The following is a 17,189-nucleotide window of genomic DNA, read 5'->3' on the forward strand; positions in this document are numbered from 1 at the left end:
ACCTAAAATTAACAGCATGAATGATTTGAGACCCGTTGCACTCACGTCTGTCGCGATGAAAATATTGGAACGTATTATTTTAAAAATTATGCAACCTTATGCTGAAAAAGTGTTAGACCCGTTGCAATTTGCTTACCGATCACTCCGTAGTACCAGTGATGCGATTTATTTTAAATTACATAAATTGTATTCACATCTAGATAATGTAAAGAAAGGCCACTCAGCACGTATTATGTATTTTGATTTTCAATCTGCGTTTAATACCATACAACCCCATATCTTAGCAGACAAAATGTTGAATATGGAGTTTCCCCGTCCGATTGTTCGTTTAGTTTTAAATTTCATTTGTGATAGAAAACAATTTGTTAATATTAATGGTGTTAAGTCAGAAATCGTAACCTCTGACACCGGTGTTCCTCAGGGTACTATCAACGCACCTAAATTATATTCCCTGTATACGGCGGATTACAGATCTTTAAATGATGAGCTTTGCCCCGTTGTTAAATTCGCTGATGACACTAGTACTATTGGTCTCATAGTTTCAAACAATGATGAAAATTATCGTAGCGAAATACAAAGATTTGTTAAATTTTGTGACGATAATTATCTCCAAATAAATGCATCAAAAACAAAGGAGATGATCATTGATTTTAGGACTAAACATAAATTTAATTTTCAACCAATCACTATCAAAGGTAAAGAAATTGAAATTGTTGACCAGTACAAGTATCTAGGAATTGTTTTCAATGATAAACTGAGTTGGGGAGACCATATAGACTTCATCAGCAAAAAATTAAGTCCCAGAATGTATTGTATGAGAACTTTATATAAATTTAACTCCTGTGATTTGATGTTACTTTCGTTCTATAGATCCGTTATATGTAGTGTTTGGACGTATTGCCTCTCCTGTTGGGCTGGTAATGTTACCGGAGGGAATAAAGGACGCCTTGAAACTTTCATCCGTCGGGCTGGTAAAATGATTGGTCTGGAACTGCCTTCCTTTACCGATGTGCACCTAGAACACCTCCAGAAAGATTTCGAACGCATTGAGTCGGATGCCTCTCATCCTCTCCACAAAGTGATCATAGACCAACTTAATCCAAGTGGTAGATTGAGGCTCCTCAGTGTGAAAACAAATCGATTTGCTAAATCCTTTATTCCCTCCGGTATCATCCAGTACAACAGGAAGTCAAGAAGATAATTTTATATTGTAATTTTTTAGATGTTTTTATATGAATGGTTTTATGCTATTTTTGTTTTTATAGTGTTTTCTTTGTTATTATGACGAGCAATGAATTTCCTTTTTGAGGATCAATAAAAGTTATCTTATCTTATCTTATCTTGGTGAATGATGAAAGGTTATATAAACTCAGCGTTGCCTCGTTGATATAACCTTTCATCATTCACCTCGTGCCATTATTTGTACCATTACACTCATAAACATTCATTATTTGTATAATATCATCTTATAGAGCCATATTATCCAGTTTTGTCGAAAAATAAAAGGGCCAACATTTTTCATTTTCTGGCATACAGGATTTGGTTGTAAACACAAAAACAATGTATTTTATATAAATGTTATGTTTTTATTGGCTTATAATGAAATCAGACTAATAAAATAAGTACTGTACTAAGTGAATTTGAATGTGGATGAATTATTACTGCAGTACAGTCATCATTACTGGAGCACACCATGTCTTGACAAAGATTTGACATGAGGGTTGAAATGATCAGGTAACTGTAAAAATAAAAGAAAATTTGATTGCATATAATTTTAAAAGAAATACTGCAATACAGCAATGATTTGTAGTTATAGTAGTGCCCAATTCGGATTAGGTCCTCTGTGGACTAACAGCAGGAACAGTGCTGCGCCTACTACGAACAACAGGAGTTGAGATGGAGCAGTACCACCGGGATAAACCTTTACTGTTCCGAAAGATGAACTGGGTTTTTTAAAGTGCACACAAGCCAGATGTAAAGACTTATTCTACCATCGGTACGGTCGATGAGCCTTGAACCGCTCGGCCACAAAACTTAAAACAAAGTAATGTTCTAATTTGAATAAAACAAGTGTGTTTACCTTGGCACCAATACGTGAAAGGTACCGATTTCTAAGAGCAAATGCACTTCTTGGGCGAATAGGTGATGTAATACTATGTGATGGCAGTTCTTTTTCAAGTCTTGAAAAGAAGGAAAAAGGGAGTAAAATACAGTACAACTCTTAAAGATGCATTGTCTCTCAAACACATTTTTATAAAATCAGACTTTGAATAGGTTATTTTGCAGTTTTAATAAAGTTATTCACTTTCGTAGAAAAAAACCACCAAACAGATATATTGATTTAACTTAGAAGAAAGACAATTATTTTAATCCATCAAGCACTCTGGCTCGAAAATTGTCTTGCTTGTCACTTTGATAAAATGGGTAAAATACAAACAGTACGACACCAAGGGGTAAAATACAAAAGCAACAAATGCAAACATTACACAAAAAGGTTAAAACATGGCAGTAGTAAAAAATATCATAAATATGAAGACAAAAAAAACCACAGTGATTGAACATTAATTATTATTATGATTTGACATGTTAAATACTTACTCTCGTTTGGCAAGGCTTGCTTTTTGAACTTCTCGTTCTTTTGCAGACATATTTAGAAATCCTCCTTCTGATTGGTCGACTAAATATAAAATTAAACTGGCAATCAAGGAAGCTAAAATACAAAACAAAATTGTTTAGAATTTACAAATTATTTACTTTTATGTACGTATAAAACAAACAAAATAACAGCATTTAAAATTACAAAAAAAAGATTGATTGAAAAAACTAAAAGCCAGGGGCTTAAGCGTTACGCCACTGGGAGTAATGCTATTTTGTCTGGGTACTGCTTGATAAATACATGACACATTTTACTCATCATACTGTAGGTATTATGTTGTCAAAGCAAAGAGTCTTACCACAAAGCATGACTGAGAAGAAAACCTCAAGAATGAGATAACCACTTTCATCTAGAATCTTTCCAGCAATCATAGGTACAACAGCAAGGCCTAGATTTTGAATTGACTGCATGCTGCAATACACAAAAAACGATACAAAGTCCATTATGATAAGTAAAGCTCAGTCTACACTATCAAACTTGATGATGATGATGATGTCATACCACTTCCATACTTGAGCATATCACTACCATATTTTGGCACATCACACTTTTTTTGTCAAACTAGTTTGAACCCCTCCTTTGGGACACACCTATTAAAGGGACACTTTCCCATCAAACGAACAAGGAGAAATAGATGCTTTTTTTTATTCAATATTTCACCAGAGGCTCTTCACAAGCACAGCCTTAGTCTTGAGGAGCCTTTGCAACATATAACAAATATGAGCTTAGCAAATATAAATTCTTTAACACTAGCCAAGGCATATTCAGGGGACAATTTATTTGGCCCAGAAGATGCCTCCTTAATAGAGGTTCTATTGTAGTATCTGAATGACTCACAATCCATAAGATGTCCCCAACTGATGTTCAGGCATGATGTAAGCTACAATGGGCCACAAGGCACAAGCTAGTAAAGAATATGCAATACCCATTACACTCTGCAAAGAACGATACATAGTTGGTAATTAACAATATTTATGTTTGCATTTTCTGTAATATGAGAATTTGTTACAGAATGATGATACCTACCATTGTGATAAATGGATTGATGAATGTAAATGCTAACATAAAGTGGGCAACAATTGTAAGTACAACGCCAGACACAACCCAGAATATGTTTCTACCGGTCTTATCAACAGCAACACCAAATACAGGAGACGCTCCAGCGGAGATGAAATATACCAAACTAAAAAAAAACAAACTAATTACAACAATTTGCTGTGAAGAGTTGTTTTTGCTCATTCTTGATATTCTGTATGTTTCTCTATGTTTACTTGTTTAACATTTCTATTTTTATTATGCATTTTAATGTAAATATTCTGTAAATCAGCATCGACTGTGATGATGATATGCAATAAAACATTTTTTTTTAAATTAAGTAAAATATTTCACTGTACAGTATTTGTACCATAGAATGGTAATGGGAGGTATACTCTAAATGGTTGGTTTGTATTAAGATGTGAGAGGCATGTTTATGACTGCAGGACTCTACATAATATATGTACCTATTATATGTATATAATAATGTATAGTATTACACTCACCTATTTACTAAAAGGGCATCTGCTGCTGAAAAGTCCCACTTGTCCTCAAAAAATATACTAAAAATACAAAAAAATAGATACACAAAATATATTAATACATGTTTTAAACAGTAAATATCAAAATTCAACTACTCTTTTAAGACATTTTGTAACAGTAATTAAATATTTTACTGAAGAATTTGTTTTTCTCGGAAAAAATAAAGCTGATTTGATTTTGTGTAGCCTCCTCCTCCCATTTGATCTTAAATTCAAATCTTGGTTCTGTCATAATACAAGACATAGGGGCACATTGCAAACAATTTTTAATATCTTAATCTCAATATATGTGGAAATCTTTTTAGGTCAAATATATAGACAAATATATAAGGTAAATTATTTGGCAGTGATATTTGCTGTGCTAGAATTATACAGTATTTCAACCCTGGTATTGGTACTACCAAGTTAAAATGCTACTATATGTACTAAAATCTAACATGTATACTTACACTCCAAGACCTATGAATGTGACACATATTATGAATATAAGTCAATTTGAACCCAGTACCCTGATATTCATAGACATCAAGTTAAAACTCAACTATGTGTACTTAACCTGTATACTTACACTCCAAGACCAATGAATGGAAAAACAGCCACATAGTATGTGACACATATTATGAATATAAGCCATAAGGTCAATGGGAAATCCTTGACATCACTCAATTTGATCACCTCTCCAGTTTCACCAGAACCTTTCTTAGTAATGCGAGCAGCTCTTGCATCAAAGAACCACAAAGCTAAACCACATATCATTGACAGGATACAGAAACCAGAACCTAATGAACAAGAACAAGACTGGTGTGATGGAAGATTAAGGAATCAGTTAGAAAGGAAGAACAAGACTGGTGTGATGGAAGATTAAGGAATCAGTTAGAAAGGAAGAACAAGACTGGCGTGATGGAAGATTAAGGAATCAGTTAGAAAGGAAGAACAAGACTGGTGTGATGGAAGATTAAGGAATCAGTTAGAAAGGAAGAACAAGACTGGTGTGATGGAAGATTAAGGAATCAGTTAGAAAGGAAGAACAAGACTGGCGTGATGGAAGATTAAGGAATCAGTTAGAAAGGAAGAACAAGACTGGTGTGATGGAAGATTAAGGAATCAGTTAGAAAGGAAGAACAAGACTGGTGTGATGGAAGATTAAGGAATCAGTTAGAAAGGAAGAACAAGACTGGTGTGATGGAAGATTAAGGAATCAGTTAGAAAGGAAGAACAAGACTGGTGTGATGGAAGATTAAGGAATCAGTTAGAAAGGAAGAACAAGACTGGCGTGATGGAAGATTAAAGACCCCTTCCCTGCAATTTTGGACGTTTTTTGGAAAATAATACATATATATCACTTTAAAAACATTAAACCATGTCATTCCTTGTCTTAAATGTACGTTTTATGGTAAATTATGATAAAAAGTGAGAAACAATGCACTACCTAAGTAGCTCGCGGCGATCGACCTCTCGTGGACGGTCTCAGGCCTAGCCTAGCTAGGCTTAGTTTTGTAGGCCTAGCTGGTAAACATCGGTAACGTACGAACATCGTACGCTAGCTATATACCTAGCCTGACGTTGTATAGTTGCTGCATTAATTGTCTTTCTATTTTTGCCAGACTCCGTTGATACAAATTGGGGAAAACCCGGTATTTTCGCTGAAAAGTTAGGAGTCTTCCATTTGTTTTGGCTTCACGATCGATCGAAAAGTGGGCGAATTACAGGTGAAAAACAACAATATCAATCCGCGCGCAATGCATTTTGGGATTTATAGCGGGCCGCTATAATTATTAAAATCGATTTATTTTTCACATTTTTAACCGTTTAAAGACGAAAAAAGTTATCGCAATAGGACCATATAGTATTATTTTTACATTAAATATAGTTTGTGATCTTAAATTAGATCTAAAAAACGTAGGGAATGGGGCTTTAAGGAATCAGTTAGAAAGGAAGAACAAGACTGGTGTGATGGAAGATTAAGGAATCAGTTAGAAAGGAAGAACAAGACTGGTGTGATGGAAGATTAAGGAATCAGTTAGAAAGGAAGAACAAGACTGGTGTGATGGAAGATTAAGGAATCAGTTAGAAAGGAAGAACAAGACTGGTGTGATGGAAGATTAAGGAATCAGTTAGAAAGGAAGAACAAGACTGGTGTGATGGAAGATTAAGGAATCAGTTAGAAAGGAAGAACAAGACTGGCGTGATGGAAGATTAAGGAATCAGTTAGAAAGGAAGAACAAGACTGGTGTGATGGAAGATTAAGGAATCAGTTAGAAAGGAAGAACAAGACTGGTGTGATGGAAGATTAAGGAATCAGTTAGAAAGGAAGAACAAGACTGGCGTGATGGAAGATTAAGGAATCAGTTAGAAAGGAAGAACAAGACTGGTGTGATGGAAGATTAAGGAATCAGTTAGAAAGGAAGAACAAGACTGGTGTGATGGAAGATTAAGGAATCAGTTAGAAAGGAAGAACAAGACTGGTGTGATGGAAGATTAAGGAATCAGTTAGAAAGGAAGAACAAGACTGGTGTGATGGAAGATTAAGGAATCAGTTAGAAAGGAAGAACAAGACTGGCGTGATGGAAGATTAAGGAATCAGTTAGAAAGGAAGAACAAGACTGGTGTGATGGAAGATTAAGGAATCAGTTAGAAAGGAAGAAGCAGCAACGAATCATAAACACAGTTCACACGAATAATACAAATTAGTTATAATGTTACAAATAATAATAAACAAATAAACATGGTTTTCAAAATAATAATAACACATGCTGAAAGCAATCATTAATGCATCATTTTGAAATTGGCCAATGCGAGATGAATAAAGAAATTGAATTGAAATTGATGTCATATATTTTGTGAATTATTGATATCATTTAATAAAGTGCATAAGTTCATCAAACTTACCAACCCACAGAGCAATTGCTAACTTCTTGTATTCTGGCAAAGCGTCTGACGTGGCATCATAAATTGGTTTCATAACATTCATGTTAACTGTACTACCCTGTAATCATTTCAAAATAAATGAATATTGAATAAAACATTTAGTAAATTCAAATAAACATTTATTCTTTCAATTGTATCAAGAAATGTTAACACAAAATTGAATCATAAAGCTCTGTCTACACTATCAAATTAGTTTGAAAAGTTTCAAAAAGTGTGATGTGACCAAATATGGTAGTGATATGACATCATCATGTCCATATATGGGCACATCACAATTTGTTGTCACATACAGTTTGATAGTATAGACAGAGCTTTAGAGTCGTTGTGAATGAAATAATTGAAAATGATGGTGGTCAGGGATTTTATTCCAGCAGGAGAACACTATAATGTAGCTTTTAAATTTAAAAATGAACTTACAACTCTTGAGAAACTAAGTTGAAGACCAAAGACCATGTTCAGTTCTTTGTTTTTAAACCAACTAACGGCATATGTGTTCTGAGCCACTGCTAAATTCTCCCCTCCAAGTCTGTTAATAAAACAAGTATCGTTAGGATTTGGAATCAAAACCAATAGCCCAATGGCCGTGTTCACCAATCACACTTACTGTAAGTGATATATTTCCCTTAAATATCAAGGGTAAGTATTTCCCTTAGCCCAAGTGTGAATACGGCCAAATTGTCCAGTGAGTGGTAAGTCTCTCATTCTTGTGAATCACATCTTGGGTTGCTGTAAATTATTTCACACATTTTCCTGTATATATTGATAATAATTGATAATAATTGATTTTTCAGTTCACTTGAGGATATAATAATAATTATATAAAGTGGTTTACCACTCCTTTGTAACAATTGAATACTATAATAACAACAAAATGGTAATAAAATTATTAATGGGATGAGTGACAATGAGTTCTTTGTTTGTCACTTTTGAATAGTATTAGTAAGTATTACATATTGTAACCCTTCGTATCTATTTATAAACTAAAGTTTTATGCTACTTATGCAACACTTATACACAGAGTATAACGATTGTGTTTGGTACTGTCTACCTAATCCCTCTCCATCCAACTATTTTAAGTGAATGCATACTGATAACAGATAAGAATAATATACGTTCCAGTCCGATGAAACAGTGTTATGTGCCCTTAGAAGTGTACCGATTACAAACAAGAAGAGGAATTTGGGCATTCAGATGATTCTAGTATTTTTGGGTCTTTGTGAGTGAGGTCGAAGTGAGACACATTTTTACTTCTATCTATTATGTAGGCTCATGATAATATATGTTAGTTTGATTCATACTTATATACTTTATAATCGTATGTTTTATTATCAAAATAAATGTACAAGAACATGAATATGGCATGACAAATAAAAACAACACAATAATGGGCGTCATCAGGAATTTGATGGCGCCATTTGAAATAAAATTTCTTGGAATTGCCTTGATCATCTCTAGTTATTACAGATAAGCCAAAATGTTTGTTTTTTCACATATATAACAGTAAGCCGAATCAAAAACCCAGACTTAACTTGAGAATTGACTCATTACTGTGTGTGTCTACTTACCCAAAAACAAATCTTCCAATTTCCATAACGGTGTAACTATTTAACGACGCACCAAGAGCAAAAATACACTTTAATAAAAAGAAAATTTAAATATATTTGAAGAGATGAAATTAACCTGAACTTTGTTTACAATTTATACTGTAAATAACTACTACAAAAATTATCCTTATTTGAACAATAACACACACAATAACAGTAAAATTATTAATTTCATTTCAGGTCAGGAAAAACAATTAGTGACCTAGGTCACTATGACTCAGTAATTCTTTTATACAAGATAAAAATGTTCAGACTTACTTGTCCTATAAGCACGAACATGCCAAAAACAATCGTACCAAATCTATAAAAAAAAACTTGAGTAATTGAGTAAGTTCAAATATGTACCTACAGTATAAGTTATAACTTATAGGTCCATGGTTCAAATATATTTGTGAGGGAACACAAGTAGCCATAAATCTTAATTTAGAGTATAGTTTTGTATATCATTATTATATATAAATCCAAAGGCAAAATACTGAAAAAATGACAATGCTGTGGGTATCAGTGGCTGGATCTCAATGGAGATAAAAAAAAAAGCGAAAAACTAAATCAGAACGATAAAGTAAAACGGGCAACACTAGCCCTTCACCAGTGCAAGTGAGGGAATTTGATATATATATTCATTTAGTTTTTTGGCTACAGTATATTTGGAAAAATGCAATTGGCTACTGTATGCTAATGAGAATGTTTCTTGGTGGTATATTGCGTCATAGCAGATGTACCTGGGTACAATTGGGTGGGGCAACAAGCATAGTATTTTTACATAAAGATTAAGACATTGTAGTTGTTGTTGTTTTTCAATTCAGCAAACAAAATTTAACCAACCGGATTCCAAACACTCTGTCAATGAGAAATCCACCAAAAAAACACAATATCACATTTGGCCAGGAATACAGTGAATACAGAAGCATGTATTGACTTGAATTCACTTCCATCGCCTGCAAATAAATGTTCAATAAAAACATTACAATCAATAAGTTTGTGTTGTTTTTTTATTTTAAATTTATTTTGTGATTGATTGTAAAATTGTTATGTTATTTATGTATTGTTACATTATGTTATGTATTTATTAGGAGAGGCGACAGTGACAGATTTATTTGAGTCTCTATACTTGGATAACTAGAAGTTTAAAAACTATTTTTTATTACTTACCGATTTGATTTCTGTTTGTAGAGCACCTGGGTTGTCATAGCAGAAATAGCTACCTACAAAATTGAATGATAAACTTTATTTATGTGGTTTGGACACAAGAATTTAAGACTACCAAACAGCATGTTTAATTTAGATAAAATTAATTATATTAATTAATTAATATAAAATTAGGACAGGGCCAAGTGGCATTTATTATAGGCCTACTAATAGGTAGCTAGGCCTAGCCCTAGGTATAGGCTACACAACCTGCGGGAGAAAACACGAACAAGTCGGGCGGGCTTACCGAAACTCAGGAAGCATATCAAAATCAAAACAAGAAATCGATGCAAAGTTTGCCTTGGATCACAAGCAGCAGTTGCTCCACAGCCTGTCAACTTAACATCGTCTTCATATTCATCTATTACTCTATCTGATCTGCCACTTAACAGTGGTTTTGTTTCATCGGTTTCATTCATTATTGTTTAAAAAATCTAGGCCTACCCTCTGGCCCTACAACAACTGAACTACTCTCGCGTGACTCGCGGACCAAAACAAAACAATGCAATCTCGTGATCTTCTCGTGTTCGTATGAAGCGCCGATGAAGCATACACAATGATAACATTTTAAAATGACACACAAACCGTACCCATTTATACCGAGAATATATCACATTTCATTTTACTGTATTGTTAAAAAGGAAATGTTTTTATCATACAGTATTGCAATTTGGTATAGAATGTAAACAAAATCAGTTAAAAAACGATAATATACCTGTAGTACCAGACACTTTTGCACGTTTGTGTTAATTCAATGGTGTTGTCACCATCGCTTCAATTTCACTACAGTATATCGATATAACATTCACAACAACAGGAGTTGTTGATATACATTTTACATCAGAAAAAGATCAGATAAACTATTATTTTGAGAATTTATATTTATTAGCCACTTTTCAAATAATTTTCTAAAGATACATTTTATTAAATTATACTTGCCTCTATAGCCTCTATAGCTACGTGCTAATTCTCTTTTATAGTATTTTCTCAAAAATGGTTCCAGCTCATTCAAGTACAATCCATTGTTATATTATTATAAATGCCATTAAGGCAACATTTCAAAACGCAAGAACGTACACGCAGTTTGACCAATAGCAAGTGACAATAGCAATCTGAACTGTCGCTTGTGATTAGATCACTTGCGTTACGCGTACGACGTCATTACGTTGCGTCACGTCCTATACTAGGTGAGAACTACTAGGTTTAAACAAGGTAATCACCTATCTATCCTAAAAGCCCGTACTATGGCAGGTCAATTTAGAATTTCGTTTACTGGCACAACATTTTGGAATAATTTATCACTCGACATAAAAAATAATACATCAAAAATTAATTTCGTAAAAAATATAACTGAACTACTATTATCGAGATACTGATTAATGCTGGCCCACCTCTTTCTTTTTGTCATTATTGTGCTTTTTTTACATTATTGTATAATTATATTATCAAAATCGTTTGCACTGAACAGTATTATATTTGTTAATCAGGTGTAAACCATTGACTAGCGAAAGCTATTTGTTTATACCGTTTTGCCTTTGGTGAATAAAGAATTACGAAGGAACAAGCAAGCTATAAACATAGAGGATGCAATTTAAATGCGATTCGCAGCTAGGCTAGCAATAGCTTAATAAGTCGTCAAAGTGTTTCTGTCCATACATTACTCGGTTTTTATAACATCGATATAGTTTCATTGCTGTTCGTTTGTTGTCTATGATGAACTCGTCTGGATACAACTTGCTTCAAACTAGATTTTCGCATTCCGATAGCAATTCTAAAATCATGGTTTCTCAGAGAGAATATACAAGGGTTGATAACTGTGCCCAGCACACAAAGAGTGTTTGCGACATTTTGAAAAGTGGCACTATTACTATCATATTGATACTCGTCACCTTGCATCGCTACTATTGTCAGACGTATTAAGGATGGAATCCAAAAAATAATAAAAGTTAAAAGAATCATAGATGTAGTAAATGTAGCTCTTAGTTCAGCTAGTTCTTTGAATGTGTTCATACATCCAGCTGCTAATCCACGAAAGGAGGACCCTAAGTGTCTATCATGATCCTCGGCGTTAAATGCATTCGGTATTCCTCGATTTACTCTTACAGCGTGACGTTTTGCAATCATAAATACCCGTATGTGAATTATAGCGGTAAATAACAGTAATATCCATTCACTTACGCAAATAAACGTAGGAGCAAACGAAAATGCATTCTCCACGTATTTGTGCGATTGATATAAAAATCCGCATAGAAAAGATATGATCCACAGGATTGTCATTAAAGCCACAGTACGTCGAAATGTTACAATGTAGGGGTACCGAAATGGGTACGTCAATGCGTTGTACCGATCCCACGCAATCACTAATAGTTGAAGGTCCGAAAAGACTCCGTAGGAAAAGCAAAGACCAATTAGGTATGCGCGTAAAGTTTGATCAAATGAGCAGGTAATACTATCAATCAAAATAATAATTATGGTTATATCGAATAAAACTCCTGATATAGAAAAATGAATCAGAAAGTGGTTGTGCATACGTCTGCGAAGCTTGCGATGGCACACGAACGCAGCTATGACCAGAAGGTTTATTATTGTTCCAAATATTGACAGAATTAGTGTTAAATATAACGAATAATTTCGCGCATGGCAATTGGTTTCATTTGCAGACATATTGGTCAGAATTCTGAATATCGTAAACACTCACCACCACTCTTCCAGTAAATACGCACGCTTATATATTGACTGCGCCTTGAAAATGTTACGCGCTGGAACTGCAAAAATGCACACACTGCTGGCTGTGCCTTGAAAACGTTACGTGCTGGATTGCAAAAATGTACACACTCCTGCTTACCCTGCCTTGAAAAGGTACCGGTGATACACGCTAAAACTATAAGTAGGCCTACCGAATGGGTTTGGTTTAGAAATTATAGACTTCTATCAGAGATGACTTATCCCTGCTTCAACTTTCTTCGCCACTCACTACCTCAGTCGTCGGACAATATTCATGACATCCACTTAAATCTTGGTTTTCGTTTATGCGCAACAAATTAATCATTGTTGTCATTGGTGCTGGACTTCATTATAAATCATTCGTGCTCCGCGTCTTATGTTGAGTTCAAGTCTGGATTTTAATTCTTTACAGCATTTATTCATAAATCTCAGAGTTATTAACCATGAGTTACTTAAACCGTCTTGATATAAGCCTATATCACACAAATCTATTATTAGATATAGTGTCCTCTTGAATAGGCCTAACTAGTGACATCAGATGAAATGATCAACCTGTAATTAAATTAAAATTATTTTGTTAACAAAATATTGAATGTGTATGAAAGTGACAAGTTTTGAACATATTGTCTACGAACGAAACCAATATTTCAATTAGCAAGTTGTTATTATACAATCGGCAATCAGCTAGGGGGCCTAATCGACACAAAATTAATGTCTTCCAAATTCCTGACAAAATGTACCATTATTATTCTGTGTTCTGTGTTGAACTTTCGTAAGGTACTTTTAAGTGTTCTTCTCTTTGTATAGTCATTTCAGTTTTAAGTTTCGATTTTGAGTAAAAACTACATTTTTGTCATGTAAAATTGTCACATAAATCACATTTAAAACTTAATTTAAATCATTAAATTCAATTTATATGACTGAAATGTTGTCACATGGTGACATGTCGCATAAGTGACAACATTTAAACAATATACCCGGTTAACAAATTATAAAATGTTCACATTAGTAGGCACATAATTTGTTTATCCAGAAAAAGAAATTAAATATTTCAATTCAAAACAACATTAGTGCTTTAGACCTTTTGGACCCGCGTCACATTCTTTACGATACATTCACCATGACAAATCCAGCATTCCCGTGAGTCTGTCTATCGAATGCTGGACCAACCATAAGGCAGGTAAGACGAGTTCAATGAATTTGCTTGTCGTCCTGCTTTCCGGGAATTCTAAACCAAACGTCATAATGTTACCACTGAGTGTTGTTTATTACAACCATACGTGAATTGAGTGAAAGTTGAACAATACAAACGGAAATTTCGTTTATCACATCTTCCTTTTTTATGCATAAACCTCATTTAAGTATGGAACAATAGCAAATGACATCGGCACAAATATTCGTTGTTATATTTTAGACCTATAGATTATTAGCAATTAATGGTACGTCTATGCATATGGTCTAGGGCTATTTCTATTTTCCTTGCGAGAAGCACATCTGATATAAATGCATGAAAAACAACATAAAGAGAAAATCATTCAAGTTGTTGGAGTCGGGTAGCTGAGGCAATAGGTTTTTATGTACAGTATTTCTTTCTTATACAGGAAATAGAATGAATTTAAACTATCTAGCTGCCTAACATGGACTGGAGTGTCTGAATTAAGCCTATTACAATAAAGGCATACTGGTAAATTACAATATTATTCAAAAATTGTACAAATATTTGCAAAACCGTACATTAAAAAAAACCTACCATACGATCCACAATTAATTAAATTCAATATATTCGGACGGAGCTACAAAAGACACTAAATCACACAGACAAGATTAAACAACTTAAAGCTCAGGTACAGGCGTGAATTTAAAATATAATATCTGGTTATTGTACAAAAATCAAATATTTTTATTAGAAATCAAGACGAAAAAACATGAATGAAACATAAGGGAAACTATCGAAGATCGATAGTTATTGGAATGTATGATCAATAGAATGTTTTTGCCCGCACTTGGCCTTTAATATTAGTTAATTAGACCATTTTTCCCGACGTGTGCTCGACATCTAATCAACTTGTAGGCTTTCACTCTATAGTATACGTAATATACAACTATTAAATTAAACATCGTACGATACGTTCAGTTCCCAGAATGGAACCCACTAATCGTTTTATGCAAACCTACCCAATATCAACCTACCTGGATAAAACAGGCTAACACCATCATCCAGGCTGGTTATTTCTCATGTGTCGGGTTGTTTAATGTCGAGTTTGTATATTAAAATGATAATCTATTAAACAATTACTCACTGATTTATTATGACATAATAATACATTGTTTTACGTACCAGTACACTTTGTCTTCTTGTGAATGTCGTAATCCGATTGCCATCCGTTTTAGGTTCAAAGTCTGTTTGGGAAATTCTGTTACATGTGCAAGCAATGTGTTCGATAAACTAGTAGTCTAGTACACAATAATAAAGCCAGCCTCAGTCAAAACTAACCTCTTCATTACCATTACAAGCGATTGACCAATCCAGATACCAGACACGCATACGTAGACATCTTTAATAGAAAGTTAATATTTATTTTGACGACCCACCTGAGTGTAAACAACTCACAAACTATACATACGCTTTTATATTATACTTTTCCAACTGTATGATGACGATTTTTCCCGGTAAGTAAATAAAAAAAATCCAAAGTGCTAAGCCTTTTGTCATTTGGAACCATTCACCCATATAACCATAAAGCAACACAGCCTACAGTTTCAAATGAATAAACGTCAAGAGACCAAAAGTCACTGAACTCGATATATTTCCACGGTGAATGAACGACTTTTGGTTTCAAAGTATAAACTTATTACCGCACATTCGACAGAACAACATCCTGCTGGTGGACAGGTAGACGACATATTTTTCTAACATTTAACAATCACACAATATGGATGATTTAGTATCGACAACTATAAATACACATTTTTTACGAAGAGTTGAGATCGGGGTTGAGATACAATATGGACGCTTTACATAAACTTAGTAAAATGAGAAGTTTAATTAGCTGAAAATTGACCACTAAATCGATTCTTTTACATTTGACTGAATAACTCAGGAATAGTATGGCAATTCAAATCAGAATGTTTAGATATAATCAATTTTAAATGGTATTTGTATCGTTTTATTGTTGTTATATTTATGTATTATGATGCCAATCAATCAATCACAAATCACTACCAATGTTGTGTACTTGGTAATAAATGTATTTCGAAAATAAACAATATCACAAGTAACAAACTACGTACGTAGGGGTTATTATCGCGACGAGATATATTATACATAATCGTTTTGCAAATAGTTTTTAAATTGATTAATAAAGGTCATGTTGATATTGGGTGACATTTATTAAACTCCATTTATTCATCGAGGTTTGTTTAGAAGTATGGAAAGAAAACACTTTGTTTAGGTTTGAAAAATAAATGGTAGGCCCACAACCACGATATCACGCATAACAGTAAAAGTAACTGAACTTCAATTCGCATTATCTGCGGAATCATTGATCTGAGAGTGGTTGGATTATCAGGTCTAAACTCTATTGTTCTGTGCGACTTTGAAATAATTAAAGAAAAATATGTTGTTGAAGATATCCTTTTTAAATTACACCCGTATGTATCTAATGTAGGCCTATATTGTTTTTTTAAACAGTTTTTGATAATGAAAATACAGAGTCACGTCTCAGTAAATTCCACACACGTACAGTACTTTCAGTACAATAGTTTATTACATAAACGGCACTGGAGAGGGAGATAATCATGACAGTTGCTTTAATTAAAACCATAGTCAATGTACTTCCACAATCCAACCTGTATCAGGTGGTGCAAATTGATATTTTAGGATAATAGGTTGTTTTCCTGGTGAAATTGTTTCTCTGTTTTGTTTCTGTATATGAATCAGAATATCAGAAATAAAGGAAATGAATAATCAAAAGAATTAGGTTTCAAACATAGTAGTACGCCCTCAAAATAGTGAAACTTATTTCTGCGGGCGGTGCACTGGAAAGTTTCAATTCCAGGAAAACCTTTGAATTCTAGTTTCATGTCATTATTCAACTTCAACGCAAGCATACCGTAAGTAATTTGACCAATCACAAGCGATTATTCGAACTTTTGTCAATTACTTGGAGTATTGCGCGTACTCCTTTGCGTGCGTTCCCTATGAGAAACCAAGCTTACAATACCAATTCATAAAACACTAAATATAATGTTGTTCTCAGGGAAACAAAAAAAGTAATAATTTGTAATAATGCTACAATATCACACACGAGTTCTCATTATTTTTCTTTCAAATCGGATAAATAAAATATCGGATAAAACACAGTCACGAGCAGTATATAAGTTAAGATATGTGTTTATAGAGATTGTTACGCTTGATATAGGCCTAATAACATAAAATATAGGCCTACCGGTTGGGATATAAAATGACAGTGCTACATTATAACTAAAGACGTCGCGTACCATACAGCTATA

General features: G+C 33.7%; 1 protein-coding gene across 1 annotated transcript; it reads right to left on the bottom strand.

Moving 5' to 3' along the window:
• Positions 1-1,458: 1,458 nt before the first annotated feature.
• LOC140049266 (lysosomal dipeptide transporter MFSD1-like) lies at positions 1,459-10,435 on the bottom strand. The gene is made up of 15 exons (XM_072094109.1): positions 10,201-10,435; positions 9,918-9,970; positions 9,591-9,703; positions 9,024-9,066; positions 8,727-8,794; positions 7,579-7,687; positions 7,123-7,219; positions 4,802-5,012; positions 4,198-4,254; positions 3,683-3,839; positions 3,494-3,591; positions 2,955-3,067; positions 2,599-2,710; positions 2,081-2,180; positions 1,459-1,738 (listed from the first exon to the last, which is right to left on the bottom strand). The coding sequence occupies exons 1-15, from the start codon at positions 10,370-10,372 to the stop codon at positions 1,679-1,681; spliced, it is 1,563 nt and encodes a 520-aa protein (XP_071950210.1). The 5' UTR covers positions 10,373-10,435; the 3' UTR covers positions 1,459-1,678.
• Between the last annotated feature and the right edge of the window lie 6,754 nt (positions 10,436-17,189).

The sequence above is a fragment of the Antedon mediterranea genome, chromosome 5 (assembly GCF_964355755.1).
Source record: "Antedon mediterranea chromosome 5, ecAntMedi1.1, whole genome shotgun sequence".
NCBI classification, from domain to species: Eukaryota; Metazoa; Echinodermata; class Crinoidea; order Comatulida; family Antedonidae; genus Antedon; species Antedon mediterranea.

Excerpts from the sequence above, each read along its gene's own strand:
- LOC140049266 (XM_072094109.1), bottom strand. The coding sequence starts at position 10,372 with ATGAATGAAACCGATGAAACAAAACCACTGTTAAGTGGCAGATCAGAT. Across the intron at positions 3,592-3,682 it reads TCAATCCATTTATCACAATG|AGTGTAATGGGTATTGCATA; the intron begins GTAGGTATCATC and ends CGTTCTTTGCAG. Across the intron at positions 2,181-2,598 it reads GCAAGCCTTGCCAAACGAGA|ACTTGAAAAAGAACTGCCAT; the intron begins GTAAGTATTTAA and ends CTTCTTTTCAAG.